Source organism: Psammomys obesus, unplaced genomic scaffold, assembly GCF_907164565.1.
Source record: "Psammomys obesus unplaced genomic scaffold, mPsaObe1.curated_primary_1811, whole genome shotgun sequence".
Lineage (NCBI taxonomy): Eukaryota > Metazoa > Chordata > Mammalia > Rodentia > Muridae > Psammomys > Psammomys obesus.
The window spans coordinates 1,283,121-1,302,232 of NW_026596176.1; the positions used below are offsets into that span (position 1 = coordinate 1,283,121).

Here is a 19,112-nt window from a genome sequence, read left to right on the forward strand (position 1 = left end):
TGACACCTTGAAGAGTTCTTTTATTGCACAGGATTGTTTTAGCTGTTCTCCATTTTTTTCCATATGAAGTTGATTGTTTTTCTTTCAAGATCTGTACAGAATTTTGTTGGAATTCTGAGGAGAATTGTGCTCAGTCTGTAGATTGCTTTTGGTAAGATGGGCATTTTCACTACGTTAATTGTACATATCCATGAACATAGGAGATGTTTTTGGCAAGGGTTGGCCTTCTGTCGCAAACAGTTTTAAACAACAGGGTAATAGTGCTGGACCCGGAAGGATAAACACCGAGACCCAGGTCCTCAGAAATGGGCTATGGTGAGACTTCAGCTGAGAACAAGGTAAGAAGCTCTTCACCCACCTTCCGCTCTCTCCTTCAGCTCTAAAAAGCCTTTTCTGTTACTCTGACCAGTGACTGTGGTTTGACAATAAGATATGATCCTGCTCAGTCATTCATGGACCTGGATAGACATTGTTTTCCTGTCAGTGATAGACACAGTATCCTTAATTAAACACTAGCAAGTAACACACCCTGGCATATGGGAGGAATGATAGGTGAGTTTAACATGGGTGTACTCTGGAATTCAAGGCTGGTTTAAGAATGTAAACCATGGGCTGGAGAGATGGCTCAGATGTTAAAGGCTAGGCTCACAACCATAAACATAAGAAGGTAAAACATAAAAATGGTGTGTGTGTGTGTGTGTGTGTGTGTGTGTGTGTGTGTTACATTCACAGAATAAAGAGAAATGTGTTACCTCAAATAGATACAGAAACAATGTTTGACTAAAAGTCAATAATCAAGCTCTGACTCCACTCACCCACTTGGAGAACAAAAATTCACTCACTGCCCAAACCAGCAAAACCCTGGATACAGTGTGATTACCAAAAGAGTCACAAAAATACAGGTCTGGCACTTAAGACTGAGCCACTTAGATCCTGTACAAGACAGGCTGATTCAGGCCAGAGACTCCTGCACTTCCCACCGTAAGCCTTTCCCGAGGAGCAACACGTGCCTTCCTCAGCGCACATTGGACTTCCAGACCACACTGGACTGCACACTAATGCAGCAGTCTATCGCACTAACTCTCAGTGAATTTGGTGTGTGTAGGGTGACACAAATGGTTGTGGCAAGGTTACAAGAATAAGCATGACCCAAGGTCCTTGAGAGTTCAGTTCCACACGGAAATATGATGCCTCCACTGTGTTTCCGAATCTGATGCATCTGCATTAGAGAGAACCACATGTGGCTTTCAGAGATCTCAAACAGAATTCATCCCATGGAGCTCATTCCACCAGAAGGGGGCAGTGCCTCTTGGCAGCGAGAAAGTGCCTGTGAAGAGGATGGTGTGAGTGAGCTACAGCACTGAATGTAGGTCTGAGCATCCACTTGGCATGCGCCATCACTAATTTTCAGGTGAGGGAAAGGCTAGGACATCAAAAGGAGAAAAACTGTAGCCATGTGACACCCTGGAGCGCAGAAGATGGAAGGTCTGGGGTAGAAACTGATATAATGAAATGTCGGGATATAATCCAAGTGTAGGAAACTTATAGAAGTATATTTTCATTACTGCTTTGAATGTAAACAAATGCAAACAGTGTGTTTGCCCATGTTCAACACACCGCTGTAGGGAACTTTGTCTTTCTTTTCTGAGACATGTTCTTAACAGGCCAGGGTGACCTCGAACTCACAGCACAGTGAGAAAGGTCGTAAACTCCTGATCCTCCTAAATCCACCTCCTGAGTGCTGAAATGACAAACTTGGGACACTACGTCAGCTTTTTTTTAAATTTAATTTTATTAATTACCCTTTATTCACTTTGTATCCCCCCATAAGCCCCTTCTTCCACCCCTCCCAGCCCCACCCTCCTACTCCCTTCTTCACGCATGCCCCTCCCCAAGCCCACTGATAAGGGAGGTCCTCCTCTCCTTCCTTCTGATCTTAGTCTATCAAATCACATCAGAAGTGGCTGCATTGTCATCTTCTGTGGCCTGGTAAGGCTGGCTCCCCACTCAGGGGGAGGTGATCAAAGAGCAGGCCAATCAGATCATGTCAGAAGCAGTCCTTCTTCCCATTACTATGGAACCCACTTGGACACTGAACTGCCATGGGCTACATCTGTGCAGGGGTTCTAGGTTATATCCATGCCTGGTACTTGGTTGGAGTATGAGTCTCTGGGAAGTTCCCTGTGCTCAAATTTTCGGGTTCTGTTGCTCTCCTTGTGGGGTTCCTGTCCTCTCTAGATCTTACTAATTCCCACTTCTTACATAAGATTCCATGCACTCTGCCCAAAATTTGGCCATAAGTCTCAGTGTCTGCTTTGATAGTCTGCAGGGCAGAGCCTTTCAGAGGCCCTCTATGGCAAGTTCCTAGGTTGTCTGTTCCTAGGTTATCAGCTGTAATGTTCTCTGGTGAAATTTTTGAGGTCATTCACTTATAACTATCATGTCTTCTGCAAAGAGTGATACTTTGACTTATTCCTCCCCAATTTGTATTCCCTGATCTCTTTTAGTTGTCTTATTACTCCAGAACTTCAAATACTAGAAGAGAATGGAGAGAGTGGGCAGCCTTGTCTTATCTGAGTTTAGAGGAATTCTTCTGAGTTTCTCTCCATTTAATTTGATGTTGGCTATTGTCTTGCTGTATATGGCCTTTTTTCATGTTTAGTTATGAGTCTTGTATCCCTGATCTGTCCAAGACTTTCATTATGAAGTGGTGTTGGATTTTGTCAAAGGCTTTTTCTGCATCTAATGAGATGATCGTATGATTTCTTTTTACCTTTGAGTTTGATTATGGTGGATTACACTGATGGAGTTTTATATGTTGAACCATCCCTGCATTCCTGGGACGAACCCTACTCAATTATGGTGGATGATATTTTTGATGTTTCCTTGGATTTGGTTTGTGAGTATTTTATTGAGCATTTTTGCATCGATGCTCATGAGTGAACTTGGTCTGAAATTCTCTTTCTTTGTTGAGTCTTTGTGTTGTTTAAGTATCAGGGTGAGTGTGGAGTCATAGATTGAGTTTGGCCATGTTCCTTCAGTTTTATTTTATGTTGGGAGCCCTGACTCCAGCGGGCATGCTTTGACATATAAATCTCGGCAGAGAGATGGCTTTTAGCAGGCCTTTACTAATGGCAGAGAAGAACTTGCAAGTCCATCTCCTTTTGTTTGTGACAGCAGGTGGGATAGCTTGTGAGGGTCACACCTCTTCCTCAGGCTCCTTGTGGAAATCAACCCATTGTTCTGAGATGTTTTACTGGCTAAAAGAAACTCCTCACAAATAAAGAGGTCAGAGGGCTGGAGGCAGAGGAGGAGGCAGAGACTTGAGACTTGCTGCTCATGCTGCTTGCTGCGGCAGCCTGCCTTTTGCTGTGGCTGTCGAGTCTGGACCTTTAAAAAGTTTCCTGTTTGCTGTGTGTTTATTTTATTAATTTTAATCCTCACTCCCGACTCAAGAACTGTTCGACTCTGCTGGCTGGCTCCGGCAATTTTATGAAGTAGTTTAAGGAGTGTTGGTAGTAGCTCTTCTTTGAATGTCTATTAGAATTCTGCACTAAAACCATCTGGTCCTATGATTTTTATTGTTGTTGTTGAGAGACTTTTGATGCCTGCTTCTATTTCCTTAGTGGTTACAGGACAGTTTAAACTGTTTCCCTGATCTTCATTCAACCTTCGTAAGTGAAATCTATCAGAAAATCATCCATTTCCTTTAGATTTTTCCAATTTTGTGGAATACAGGCTTTTGAAGTAAGACCTAATGATTTTTTTATTTCCTCATTATCTGCTGTTATGTCCCCCTTTTCATTTCTGATTTTGTTCATTTGGATAGGGTCCCTCTGCCTTTTAGGTAGTTTGGCTAACTAAACTATCTTGTTGATTTGCTCAAAGAACCAGCTCTGAGTTTCATTGATTCTTTGTGTTTGTTTCCAATTTATTGATTTCAGCCCTGAGTTTGATGATTTCTTGATATCTAATCCTCTTTGGTATGTTTGCTTCTTTTTCTTCTAGGGCTTTCAGGTGTGCTGCTAGGTTACCAGTATGGGATCTCTCCAATTTCTTTATGAAGGCATTTAGTGCTATAAACTTTCCTCTTAGAACTGCTTTCATTGTATCCCCTAAGTTTGGTTATGCTGTGTCTTTGTTTTCATTGAATACTAGAAAGTCTTCCTTTCTTTTTTCTTTCTTCTTTCTTTCTTTTTTTCTTTCTTTCTTTCTTTCTTTCTTTCTTTCTTTCTTAGTGATCCTTGAGTGGGGAGTTGTTCAGTTACCATGAGTTTGGTGACTCTCTGTGATTTCTTTTGTTGTTGAGTTCCAGCTTTGGTCTGATAAGATACAAGAAGTTATTTCAATCTTCTTATATATGTTGAAACTTGCTTTGTAGCCAAGCATATAGTAAATTTTAGATAAAGTTCTTTGAGTTGCTGAGAACATGATATATTCCTTTGTGTTTGGATGAAATATTCTCTAGATATTTGTTAGGTCCATTTGATTCATGATGACTGTTAGTTTTATTACTTCCCCATTTAGTTTCTGTCTTGATAATCTGTCCATTGGAGAGAGTGGGTCTTGAAGTCTCCCACTATTAACGTGTGGGGTGTGATGTGTGATGTGTGATGTAAGCTTTAGTAATGTTTCTTTCATGAATGTTGGTGCCTTTGCATTTGGGACATAGATATTCAGAATTGAGACATCATCTTCATGGATTTTTCCTTTAATAACTATGAAGTTCCTTTGTTGGTATAATGTTCTTTTAAAATGTATACACCTTACCCTTGTTCATTCAAATGCTGATTTCTCCCCCCTACTCTCTGGTTTCAATCCAGATATTGTATTGTGATACTTATTCTAAGCATCCTGTATCAGCTTTGTGTAAACTGGCCAAAATAAAGCAACTAGCTACAATGTTGTGCAATGGGAGGAGCCAGAGGACAGGAAAGAGAGGAGGAGCAAGAGGGCAGAAAATGAGTGGGAAGAGAAAGGGCAAGGAGAGAGCAAGGAGAGAGAGCTGGAGGAGAGATCTTGGAACAGCTTGGAGAGATGGACTGGAAATAATATGTCACTGAAAGCAAGTATAATGTGGGAAATCTAAATGTTAGGAAATTATGAGGCATGGAGGTTTAGGAGGGAGTAACTATTGCCCAGCATTGTGTTCTAGGTTAACTAAATAAACCCAGTCTCTGTGTGCTGATTTGATTATACAGCTGTTTAGGACCAACAGCAGGATTACCAGAAGATATATCAATACTAAATGTTAAGAGTCACCTACCACATCTCTTCCTCAACTCTTTGATTGCTTGAAAGTTTATTTTATAAATACCAGAATGACTGCTCTAGCTTGTTTCATGGCTCTGCTTGACTGAAAAATCTTTCTCGGGATTTTTACTCTGAGAAAAAAAAAATGTCTATCTTTATTGGTGAGGCATGTTTCTTGTATGCAGCATATTGATAAATCCTGTTTTCTTATTCATTCTGTTGGCCTGTGTCTTTTTATTGGTGAATTGAATCAACAGATGTTGAGTGATAATAATGAGCAATGATTATTGCTTCCTGTTATATTGATGTTGGTGGTAGTAGAGTATGTGGTATGAGGGTTCCTTCGCTTGGTTTTGCTGATATGTGATTATTTATTTCCTGTGTTTTCCTTCATGTTGATGGACTCCTTGAGTTGCAGTTTTCCTTCTACTATTCTGTAGGGCTAGATTTGTGGATAGCTACTGTTTAAATTTGTTTTTGTCTTGGCATAGCTTGTTTTCTCCCTCTATGGTGATTAAAAGTTTTCCCAGATATACTAGTCGGGGCTGACAATTGTGGTCTTTTAGTGTCTATAAGATATCTTACCATGAGCTTCTGGCTTTTAGGGTTTCTGATGAAGAGTCAGATGTAATTCTGATAGGTTTGCCTTTATTTGTGACTTGGCCTTTTTCCCTTAAAGCTTTTAATATTCGCCCTTCGATCTATATATTTAGTGTTCTGATCGTTATGTGGCTGGATGATTTTCTTTTCTGGTCCAGTCTATTTGGTGTTCTGTAAGCTACTTCTGTGTTTATAGTTCTCCCTTTCTGTAGGTTGGGGAAGTTTTCCTCTATGATTTTGTGGAAAACATTTTCTGAGTCTTGGAGCTGGGACGCCATGTGTGCATATCAGTCATCTGAGGCATGCTCATCATATGGAGCTCATCTAACCAGAAAAGGGCAGCATATCTTCCTGCTGACACTCATGCCTGTGGGGAGGATCCTGTGACTGAGCTCACTGCACTGAACACAAGTCTTACTGGCTCATACAGCATGACCCATCACTTATTATCAGGTCGGGAAGAACAGCTGGACATAAATTCAATAGTGAAGAAATACCATTGCCATGTGTCACAGTGCGCAAGGCAGGTCACAGGGGTGCAAAACATGCAGGGACTGGGTACAGAACAGTCCCTTAGACTGGATATAATAAAACGTTTGGGATATACTTCCAATGTGGAAACTTTATAGCAAGTATACTGTTCATTAATTCTTTGAAGTTAGATACATACATGGAGTTAACCATGTCCATCCCATACTCCTCGGGAACTTCTCTCCTTTTATGAGACATGTCCTTACATAGGCCAAGCTGACCATAAATTCACTGCATAATGACCTCAAATTCCTAATCTTCCTAACTCCATATCCTGAGGGCAGAAACCACAGGAAGAGCCATCACATAAGATTTGGGCAGAGCTGAGAAACAAATCTACACCTTTGGGGATACCAGACAAGTACTCTGCCAACTTATCATTCTTCTGATTTAATAAATGACATGTATACACTGACATGAAAGAAAAAAATCATGGTTTTGGGGTTTTGGTTTTTGGTTTTGCACAGGGTAAAAAGGGGAAAAGTACTGAATGACTTCTATCTAATTCTCCATGTGATACACAGGATAAAAGCACACCCTGGGCTGATCCTGTGAAAGATGCTTAACTAGAGAATTCCCCTTAAAAATTACACTCCTAGTGTTGGATTAGTACAAAAGAGGGAGCTGAAAAAATGAAAACCCCAAACTGGATGACCAGAAGGAAACTCATTTCAGGGAATGCAGAGAAGTTGCACATATGAGCTCACAGTTCTAAGACAGCAACTATAAGCCCTACAAAGGCTCAATACCAACCAAATATAGCATGGAGATGGAGGATTCCACCCATAAGCGAGAAGCTATTGGCATATAATAGCTCCTGGGAGAGGGAGAGTCAATGTTCACTGAGGGTGTGACCCCTGATAGGATGCCAAAGTATATAAAAACAACACAATTTAGAAATCATGGAAGTAAGAGAGAACAAAAAGTTAAGTGTGTTTGAAAGGCAGTGGATTGGGGAAGAGTTCGGGAGAAAGTTAACTCAAAACACATTGTTTAAAATTCTCAAATAACTAATTCCTAAAATTGAGAGAAAAAAGAGAAAGTTGGTATTTTAGTAAAGTTTTTATAAAAAAGTTTTTAGTAAAGTTTTTATACCAGGCATAAATTTGAATTTTAGTGTGAATTTGGAGTAACACACTTGTTTTACTATGAAAATGATATTACTTCATAAGGACAAAAAATTAAATAAACTCTGTGATTTTAACATGAATATATAATGGTGCTAGGGAGACAGCTCTTGCTTAAGGAGAATTCCTGCTCCTGCAGAGGATCCAACATCAGGATCCAGCACCCATATTGTGGTTCACAAACACTGGTAACTCCAGTCCCGGGGTATCCAATGTTCTCTTCTGAATACCACAAGCACAAGACATACACATGGTGGACATGTACACAGGCAGGCAAACTACACATCACTGCAAAATAAATAAATCTAAAATTAAATAGTTAACACATAGACACCCACATAAAATGATGTACCGGCAGACATTCAGGAAGAGGCAGAGATAGTACCGACCACTACTGCAACTTTAACATTAGACAAAGCATCAGTAAGGCAGCCGCCAACAGGAGCAACACTTCAGACCAAATGCGCTAAATATGCAAGAGCCTACCAACCCAGAGTGCCCAACGAGACTCTCTCACAGGACAGGTCACCGAGGGTCACAGAGCAGGTCTCTGCATTAGGAAGAAGAGCTCACATCAAGAATCCACTCAGCCACAGTGGAATGACACTCATACTCAATAAATGAAAGGGAAAATGGAAACTTCCGCAGATGCATGAAATTAAACAGCACAGTTTACACAACCTGCTGATTGGGGAAAGAATCAACCAGAAACTCAGGTTAGTAAAGAGGCGACCCAGAAAGAGAGGCTGAGGGAAAAGGAAAGGAGGATGGAGGAAGACTCAGTAAACACAGTATATACAGATACGAAATTTTCCAAGACTTGCTGGGTGTGGTAGCCAACATCTCTAGTTCCAGCACTTGGGAAGCAGAGACGGCAGGACCTCTGTGAGATCCAGCTTAGACTGGTCTACATAACCAAGTCCAGGACAACCACGACTTCATTGACAGAGCCTGACTCAAAACAACAAAAATAATTACACCTATAAGCATAAGAAAAGAGATTAACAAAGGAAAATAATTAGCTGGCCAAACATTCAAATTTAGAGGATAAAACTGGAGTGTAGCTAACAGGTAGAGAATGTGCCCAGAGTATTGGAGGCTCCGCCATCAATCCCTAACAACAGAAACAAAAGTTAATAAAATCATTATGCTGAGCTCTCCTACTGGAACTGTGGCACCGTGAAAACACCAGTTTGTAAATCTTTGGAAAGACACTGAGGGGCAAGTCCACCACCCTCGAGGTTGAATTCAGTGACACCACTAAGGATGCCAAGGCCATGATCCAGGACCAAGAAGTCATCTCACCAAAGCACCACCAGCTGCTGATACTGGCCAGCAGCAGACGGAGGGAGACTGAACCCTGACTGACGCCAACATGCAGAGAGAGTCCACCCTGCACCTGGGCTGCCCCTGTGTGGTTGCATCACTAGGCCACTTCTGTGCTGGCTTCTCCTGGTTTACAACTGCAACGAGAGGATACGGTGCTGCCCACAATGCCGCCCGTGCCAGCTCCACTGTGTGATGGACTGACAGAAGAATGGCGGCCACACCAACAACCTGGGTCCCAGAAACTCAAATAAGCCTGGGGCTCTGTTTGGCCCAGGACAGCTGGGACCAAAAACAAAAATTGACTGAAGTGGAAGGACTTGAGAAATGATGCTGATGTGTGTTAAGATAGTGAGATGGCTGAGTGTTTTGGTGCCTGCTGGCAACTTCAAGACCTGAGTCTGGGGCTGGAGAGATGGCTCAGTGGTTAAGAGCACTGTTTGCTCTTCCAAAAGCCTCAGGTTCAATTCCCAGCAACCATATGGCAGCTCACAACTGTCTGTAATGCCCTTTACAAGGGATCTGACACCTTCACACTAATGCACATAAAATAAAGTTAAAAAAAATAATCAATAAATTAAAATGTTTTTTTAAAAAAAACTTAGAAAAAAAAGAAACCAAATCTGATGGACAGGAAACATTATGCAAGGAAAACTGATTACTGAGATTGGCCTCTGACCTCCATTCCTGTCCTTTGACACACATGCATGTATGTATGTAAATACACACAAACACTAAAAACATGAATAGATGAATTAACAAATATAATCTAAAGTTCTATGGAAAGTACACACATCAGAAAACAAACAAACAGAAAGGGTGGTGCACACTTTAACCCATCACTTGAGACTACGAGGAGAAGATTATAAGCTTCGTTCCTTGCAGATATGCACAGCTAGATGCTCCTCAGAAATATTGAGAAAGGTTGAAAGGAAGGAACTATTTCACACACAAAAAAATGTGACAATGAACTAAGCAAAACCACATGTAAATTAATATTGTTGTTTGAAATATACATACATGTCTGCTGCAACATGGCCCTGAGTGTGATGAGGACAGGTGAGGCAGACTGTGATGGGGTTGTGGAAACGTCATCTGTGTGGAAAATGACTGCAGAGCAGAGGTTCTACAGCCTGGCCTAGTCACAGCAATGGGGAAGTCAGCGCCTGGTGCTGAGGACAGCAGTTCCCCTTCCTGTGGGGCTGCTGAAGTACAACCATGTCATGAGCAGTGCCCTGCCTCCAAGGGCCACACCCTCTGTTTCCTGTCACTCCTGACAGGCTCTGTAGCTCTGCTCTCAAGCACAGTTGCAGCCTCTGGGAGGAGATGCCATGACCTTCACCTTCACAGTCCTGCTCTGTCTGGGTGAGATGTGAAGAGGGGGAGGGATACTGTGGTCTAGACATGACCCTGGCCTGGAGCTGAGCACTCACCCATCAGGAAACCCCAGGGTCTCAGGAGGTTCAGCAGAAGGGAGGATCTCCTCAAGCTTCAGGGACAAACCTCTCACAGGAAACTCTCTTCCAGGACTGACCCTTGACCTCAGGACCCCAGTGCTGGCAGGTGAGTGTCTGCGCTGTCCTGACTTGCTCTTCTCTTCATATCCCAGAGCCATGCCTGGGCAGTGGGGATGGGAAAATCCACATGTGTGCTAGTCCTGGAGGAGGCTGGAGGGTCATGGTGTTGAGGACTGCAATCTGAGGAAGGATGCCCTGGGTTCTAACTACTCATTTTCTTGCAGGGAACCTCCCTACGCCTGTCCTCAGAGCACAGCCAGACTCTGTGGTCTCCAAGTACACTGAGGTAACTTTCCTGTGTGAGGGAACCACAGGAGCCAAAAAATACAGTCTCTATAAAGATGGACATCCATATACACCGGCCACACAAATTCTACTGGAGTCTGGGAAGAAGGCTGAATTCCGCATGTCATACGTTAACGAGAACCATGCAGGGACATATAGCTGTTACTATTCTGTTACCTATTATAGGTGGTCAGAAGCCAGCAACACCTTGGAGCTGGTGGTGACAGGTGAGAGGAAACCATCCTCAGCTTCTCGGTTAGGAAGTCAGTCTGCTCTCAGTGGTCTCCCATCACCTCACAGGCCTGGACGATAATAAGGCCTGACACATGTAACTGATTCCTCTTCTCTTCTAGGAGCATCCAGGAAACCCAGCCTGTCAGCCCAGCCTAGCCCTGAGGTGACTTCAGGAGGGAATGTCACCCTCCAGTGTGTCTCAGGGCAGGAATATGACATTTTTATTCTGATTAAGCAAGGACCACAGAAGCTCTCATGGAGGCAGAACTCACAGTATAACTACTCTATTCAGAATTACCAAGCCCTGTTCCCTGTGGGGCCGGTGAACTCCAGCCAGAGGTGGATATTCAGATGCTACAGATATGACAACTACAGACCACAACTGTGGTCAGATCCTAGTGACGCCCTGGAGCTCCTGGTCTCAGGTGAGCAGCCACAGCATTTCCATAGAATGATGGTGAGATGACAGGTGCTCAGGGAGGCCTGGGGTGTGATGTATGCGAGGATCTAGGGCTCTTTAGATCATTGGCACAGAGCATGGAAGACAGTGGAACCCAAGACATAGATTCCAGCACAGAAAATGAGAGTGAAACCCAGGATGGCTGGAAAGATGAGTCTTCTCAGGGCTTTCTGATACTCTGGATCAGCCCAAGTGCCATCTCCAGCTGTGACCTGCTCCTGCCACTTTCACACAGACCCACCTCCTTCTCTCCTACTTCCTTGCAGGGAACCTCCACAAACCCATCCTCAAGGCTGAGCCAGGCTCTGTGATGGCTTTCAGGAGTTCCATGACCATCTGGTGTCAGGGTACTCTGGGGGCAGAAATATATGTTCTGCATAAAGATGGGAACCCAAAACCCTGGAACATACAGACCCCAGAGGAACCTGGGAACAAGGCCAAGTTCTTCATCCCTTCTTTGAGAGAGGAACATGCAGGGCAATATCGCTGTTACTGTTACAGCAAGGCTGGCTGGTCAGAGCACAGTGACACCCTGGAACTGGTGGTGACAGGTGAGGGGACAGTCAGAGTCTCAGCCTCACTCGCTGCTCTCAGGAGTATTCTCCTCCCATGGACTAGCCCTGGAGAATGTTGTGGCTGTGTGAGCCCATGTGAGTCTGCCTCCTTCTCTCCTAGGAATCTACATCAGTAAACCCAGCCTGTCAGCCCAGCCCAGCCCTGTGGTGACCTTGGGAGGGAACATGACTCTCCAGTGTGTCTCATGGAATAGATACGACAAGCTCATTCTCACCAGGGAAGATCAGCAGCTCCCCAGCTCCCTGGACACACAGCATATACCCTCGACCTCACAGCACCAAGCCCTCTTCTCTATGGAACACATGACCCCAAACCACACAGGGACATTCCGATGTTACGGTTACTACAAGGACACCCCACAGTTGTGGTCAGAGCCCAGTGAGCCCCTGGAAATACACATCTCAGGTGAGTCAGCACCTTCCTCACCAATCAGTTTTGAGACCCGAAGCCCTTTGCCCCAGGCTTGCCCCTCTGGGGAGCTGCAGGTAGAGATTGAGTAAATGGAGAGCTGGTTTCTGAACCAGACCCCAGGCCTGGGAACAAGCAGTGCCATGAGCAGGGCAGGATGTGAGGGCACGGGTGCCTTGTAAACAGCCAACTCCACGGTCTCTAGCCTGTCACCTTCCCTCCAGGCCTGTCCAAGAAGCCCTCTCTGCTGACTCAGCAAGGCTATATCCTGCACCCTGGAAGGAGCCTCACACTGCAGTGTTCCTCTGACATCAGCTATGACAGATTTGCTCTGTACAAGGTGGGGGAAGCTGACTTCACCCAGCACTGTAGCCAGCGGACTCAGGCTGGCCTCTTCTTGGCCAACTTCACACGAGACTATGTGAGACAAGACATGGGAGGCCAGTACAGATGCTATGGTGCACACAACCTCTCCTCCGAATGGTCAGCCTCTAGTGACCCCCTGGACATCCTAATCACAGGTGAGAAACTGAGTAGATTCAGTCAGGTACTTGGCCTTTGCTCAGGCTCTCATGGGGCAGCCTAGGAGCTCATGGTTGGGATGAGGAACAGGGATCTTAGGCAGGAACAGATGCAGAGACAGAGGAGCAGGAGAGGAGCTCAGTCAGAGAAAAGAGACATAGTTCCAGGTCCTCAGAGCAGACCCAGGTGAGGGTTCAGCTCAGAACAAGGAAGGCAGCCTCTCATCATCCCTCTTCTCCATAGGGTATCTCCGTGTCACTCCTTCCCTCTCAGTGAAGCCCAACTCCACAGTGCTCTCAGGAGAGAACGTGACCCTGCTGTGTCAGTCAATGTACAGTGTGGACACTTTCATTCTGTCCAAGGAGGGATCAGCCCACCCACCTTTGCGACTAAGATCAAAGTCCCAAGAATACCAGTGGCATGCAGAATTCTCCATGACTGCAGTGACCTACACCGACACAGGAACCTACAGGTGCTATGGTTCTCAAGACTCAGCTCCCCACCTGTTGTCAGAGGCCAGTGCCCCTGTGGAGCTCACAGTCTCAGGTAGGGTGATCCTGACATCTCAGGGTGAGTCACAAGCCACACTCTATGGGGGCTCTTGACTTTGGTGGGATAGGAGACAATAGGAAGGGTTAATCAGAAGACACTTCCCCTAGCAGAGAAGCAGATGGCAGCAGTGGTCCTTCAAGTAATGTCCATTCCATCCTCTATTGCAATCCATGTTGGCAACACGGGGATCTTTAGGAGGTGGCAGGGTAGATGGAGTGAGAAGAGTGAGGATCCCTGGCTTTACATCTGTCATCCTCTCCTTGTTCTGTTCCCTAGGACCCATTGGTGCCTCCAGCCCACCTCCCTCAAGGCCCATGCCAGGAGCTGGTAAGTATCAGGCACCTCCGTGCAAAGAGTATGCTTCATCCCAAGGCTGCCTGGCAGGAGTTAGCCCGCCAAAGTCCTCATTTGTCTGTCACTTCAGATTGTGAATGTGGGAGGCAATCTGAGATCCCAACAAAGACCCAAGAAGCCGATGCTTAGAGGTTGGGCTAGAGAAGGTTGCATCCAGACAGGGAAATTTAAACTCAGCCTGAAAGGTAGGACAAGTGGGTGAGGGGAAGTGCAAGGAACCAAGAGATTCACCTGTTGTCTTGCCCCTGTGGCCCTGAGAACAAATGTCCCACCTGCATGGAGTCAGGCTCCAGAGACACATTAGAGACTCTGCTGGCAGGTGGGGCCCAGATTTAAAGAATTAGGTATGGGCTTGATAAATCTGCTCCGGGAGATCCTGACTTGCACAAACCTTCCCTTTCTGGGCTTCTATTTCTTTGGGTCATAGGGCAGAAGCCTGACACACATGTCTAATTTTTTCTGTGCTGGTGATGGCTGTGACCTCTCCTGACACAGGGAGGCTCCAGAACTTGATTCTGCAGGGGGTCTTTCCCACAGTGTGGTGACATGTGGCAGCGGTGGACACATGGCAAAGTAGACCCTTCAGGCTCCATCCATCTAGTCATGAGGCATAGTTCTAGTGTTCTTCCAGAGTTCTTTGACCTGCACACCCGAGGGCACCTACAAGTGTCACAGTCCCCTCCTCTCTATGCCAGTTAGTGTGTGCTGGTGACCCTGTGAAGCTCATGGTCCCAAGCAAGGTGATACAGACTTTCTGAGATGAAGGGGGGTGTCAGCATTCTCCATTTTGCTGCAGAGTGTCAGTCAGAAGGATCCTCTTCCACATGATGGTGGAGGCTTCATGAATCCTTCTAGAAATGCTCACTGCACTCCCTCTTAATGGGATCCAGAGGTTTCAGGTAGTCTGGAGGAGCGTCTTGGGGAGTCCACAAACACACACAAGATACTAAGCAGAAAGCGGTCTCCAGTTCCAACCTCATCCCACCACCCTCCACTTACCAGCATTTACAGGATCCCTGTCACATTCTCTCAGTGCAGTCATGTCCCACTGTGTCTCCACAGGAGGAGGTAGCCTTGCCGCAATAATTACAAAGCCTACTATGCTCTCTTTATATGCTCTCTGAGGCCCCCGCTCAATTCCACTGGCTCGCCAGAAGCTTCCTGCTTCAGTGTCTGTCTCTCAAGCTACCTGTCTAAAAGACCCTTTAGCCTTTTAAAGAGATGGGAAACCTGCACCACTCTCTTCTCACACTACAGTAGTCAGTACAGTCTGTCTCAATAACTATTATTTGTTAAGATTACAAAAGAGTTTGTTATGTCAGTCTTCAGAACTGTGCTTACTGTGAGGTAGCCATGTTATTGGGGTAACTAATAGGTGAAAGCCAGTGGCTTACCATCTACTCTCATTTCTGTTTCACACACACACACACACACACACACACACACACACACACACACCAGGGAAATGCTCAGATCAAAGGAGAGATAGAGGGGCTGCGTGTGACAAAGGAGGCACTCATCAAAATAACAGACTGAGGATGTGAGTCTGCACAGCCTCTGATGAGCTCGCCTGAGATGCCACACTCAGAATGATACAGTGGCTGCCTAGTGCAGTGTCTCCAGGACCACTGCCAGAAGGACTTATCAACTGATTGTACTGTGACTTTGCTGTTTCCACTGGTAAGTCACTGGCTTTTGCTTTAGCACAGTGGTCCTGGAGAATCTATTAAGAATAGGAAAGTAAACCCAGCTATACCAGAGGAAATGTTCATCCCAGACCTTCATGGGCTTATATGATGAGAATGATGGACACTTACAATACATGATAAAGTGAATCTCAGAAGAAACACTCAGGTCTCCTAGGCATGTAGACATCCTACTCATCTTATTCTGTTCTCTGGATCAGCTGAGGCCATCAGTCCATGCTAGAACATGCCCAAACCGAAGACAGTTGAATACAGAGAATTTTTTAAAGATTTTTTTAAAAATTTTATTACGTATTCAGTGTTTTGCTTACATGTGCTCCTGTTCACCAAAGGAGGGCACCAGATCTCACCAGAAATGGTTGTGAGCCAACATGTGGTTGCTGGTAATTGAATTCAGGACCTTTGGTAGAACAGCCAATGTCTTAAAATCTGGGTCATCTCTCTGGCCCCAAACATAGAGATTTCAAAATCCTAGCAATAGATTTAGAGGAACAAAGTTGTGTCCAGGGAGGGCAGGGGCTCTGGGTGGCCATTTAGTTATCATGAGGAAACTTTTACCATTCCTAACCTCTGTAACTTCTTTTTCTAAATCCACAGCCTCAGAGAACCAGGATCACACAACGGGGAATTTCATCAGGATAGGACTTGCTGTCATTGTCCTCATAGTCCTTGGAATTCTGGTCTTTGAAGCTTGGGGCAGCCAGAGTTGGACCCACCATGGAGCTGAAAGATATTCTGAGGAGCAAGAATTGCATCTTTCAAGGTTGAAAAGTCTGGGAAATAAATCTGATGATCCAAAGCTTTCTGTGTAAAAGAAAACAAAAATCCAGTTCTTATTTATATTGAGGAACACTTGAGAAAGAAAGTCCAGGGAGAAGATGTGTTTTGTGTGCAGATAAAGGTGTGAGAGTTGTAATGAGATCCTTTCTCAGCAAGTGAATTACTGTCTTTCTACCCCTGTGGGCTTTTCCTACCTAAACCATCTCTCTTCTGAATCTATAAAGTGGGGGAATTTGCTCTCCCATCTGCCTGGTGTGTGTCCTCATTTAGGTACATTTTTCTTTTTGTCTTTCTCTCATGTGTCTTTTTCCATTTTATTAACTGCTACATTCTCTGGGCTGGAGTCTCTGTTGGACTAGAAACAAAGAAGCTGACTCAATAACAAAAATGATGAGTAAAATCAGAGCCAAGAATGAAAGATCGCTCTGCCTATAATGTCCCGAATCTCTCCCCATGACCCTCCAACCTTTCAGTCATCAACATATGTTCTTCACGCACTTTCTCTTGAAATGTAAGGCCATGTTGCCACACTGGTGTAATAAGAACTATCTGGCAAAACAGTGTGACTAGGTCTTTGAAGTTGATTTCTTTTAACACAAATCCTTGATTTGTAGGGGTCCCTGACCACTTTATATAACCTCAAAAACACATCTTCAAAAAAGCAATGTAACATCATGGGTGAGAGGGTGGGAGGTGATGCTTGAAATTGGTGTGTTTCCCTTCATTTTCTGCTGTCTGTTTCTCAAATATGCAAAAGAAATTGGCATGAAGATTAATCATTCAAAAATCACCTTGCTAGCATGCATTATTATACAATGATTCAGAATTTCCACATAGACAATCATGTTGTCTTCAAACAATTAGAGTGGCATTTTTCTGTTTTATTTTTACCAACCCTGGAAGTGTTCTTTTACTTAGCTTCCGTTTTGTATTAACTAAGTCTTCAAGTACAAAGCTAGAACATGTCAAGAGGGGTAAATCTGTTGCCTTCTTCAGTATTTAATGCAAAAGTTCTGCTTTCTCAGCAATCAGTATAATGCTAACTTCCATCTTCTGGTACATGATGATATTCTGACTCGTGAGATTCTCTGTTCCTAATTTACTGTGAGTGTTCATGATGAAGAGTTTGGGTCACTAACAAGTGGTAACTTTTTGTCAAAACTTTTCTCTGTCTCAATTACGTATTTTTTTTTTTATTTTAACCTTATTACCACCATCAGTAACATAATTTTAAATGCTGAATGGAATTTACATAGCTAGGTAAATTTTATTTTTCATGAAGTGTTCTTTTTACTCCATAATAAATTATCAAAGCTGATGTCAGAAAGTGATTTGAAGAATTTACAATTAGTCAAAGTTTTTCACATTATTAACATAAAATACTTATGTTAATCATGAATATGACGTCAAAGATTATTTGCTCTTCAGGAACAGCCTTACGATTTTCTTATGTTTTATTCACTTTACACCCTGGCTGTAGCCCCATCTCTCCTCCCCACACAGTTCCACCCTCTTTTCCTCTCTCTCTCCTCCCCTCTCTCCTCCTTCAGAAAAGTGAGCTCCCTTTCCCATGCACCCCAGCTCATCAAGTCTTATCAAAACTGAACATGTCCTTTTCCCCTGTGGCCTGGTAACACAGTCCAGCCTGGGCAAAGTGAACAAAAAGCTGGCAACAGAGTCCTTGTCTGATGCAGTCCCCACTTCCCTTACTAGAAGACCCACATGAGGCCTATGCTGTCCTTCAGGTAAATCTTTGTAGGCGGCCTAGGTCCAGTTCATGCACAGTTCTTTGTTGTTGGTTCAGTCTTCACAAGCCCCTCTGTGCCTGGTTAGTTGGCTCTGTTGTTTTACTTATAGAGCTCTTGTCACCTGCAGGTTCTTTTCTCTTTCCTCCCAAATTTCCACAGGACTCCCAATGCATGACCCAATGTTTAGCTATGAGTCTCGGCATCTGATTTGAGACACTGCTGAATAGTGCCTCTCAGAGTACAACTCTGACAGGTTCCTGTCTGCAAGATTAGCGGAGCATCATTATGTCAGGGGTTGGCATTCATCCATAGGGTGGGTCTTTGGTTGGGCCAGGCATTGGCTGGACATTCCCTCAATCTCTGCTCTGTCTGCTCTATTTCTATTCCTGCATATCTTGTTAGGTAGGATAAATTTGGAGGTGTGTTGGTGTTCCTCTTCCTCTACTAGGAGACTAATCTAGTTAGATATTGTCCTCTTCAGTCCCTATGGCCTCTACTACTAGGAGTCTCTACTTGAGTCCCCCTCATATACTCCTGGGAGCCTATCCTGACTTAGGTCTCCAGCTTGTCACAGAGCTTTCCCACCCTCAGTTTCCCTTTTCTCCACAGGCTTCTGTCCTCTCACCCCCACTCTCCCCAGTTTGATCTCCATCACTTGCCCACTATCCTCCTATCTTGTTCCCTGTCTTCAACCATTACCTCTGTCTATTCTATTTCACCTTCCTAGTGAGATTTGTGTATCCTCTCTTGGATCCTCATTGCTACTTATCTTCACTGGGTCTGTGTTTTGTAGTATGCGTATCCTCTGCTACATGGCTAAAGGCCACTTGTAAGTGAGTACATGCAATGTGTGTTTTTCTGGGTCTGCGTTACCTCACTCAGGATTATCTTTTCTAGTTCCATACAATTGCCTGCAAATTTCATAATTTCTTTGCTTTTAATAACTGAGTAGTATTTGATTGTGTAAATGTGTCACAATCTATGTGTCTTTATCCATTCTTCCACTGAGGGGCATCTAGGTTGTTTCCAGATTCTGGACCTTGTGACTAAAGCTGCTGTGAACATACTTGAGTAAGTGTCCTTGTTGTATGGTGAAACACCTTTGAGGTATATGCCCAGGAGTCGTATAGGTG

The 19,112-nt window shown here is 44.2% G+C and overlaps 1 protein-coding gene across 1 annotated transcript; it reads left to right on the plus strand.

Annotated features, from left to right (window-relative positions):
- Positions 1-10,155: 10,155 nt before the first annotated feature.
- Positions 10,156-16,347, plus strand: LOC129667933 (leukocyte immunoglobulin-like receptor subfamily B member 3). Its single transcript, XM_055595679.1, has 10 exons — positions 10,156-10,202; positions 10,365-10,400; positions 10,579-10,866; positions 10,993-11,298; positions 11,600-11,884; positions 12,009-12,314; positions 12,542-12,838; positions 13,083-13,385; positions 13,668-13,718; positions 16,049-16,347. Exons 1-10 carry the CDS (start codon positions 10,169-10,171, stop codon positions 16,261-16,263), a joined length of 2,121 nt encoding a protein of 706 aa, XP_055451654.1. The 5' UTR covers positions 10,156-10,168; the 3' UTR covers positions 16,264-16,347.
- The last annotated feature ends 2,765 nt before the right edge of the window (positions 16,348-19,112 follow it).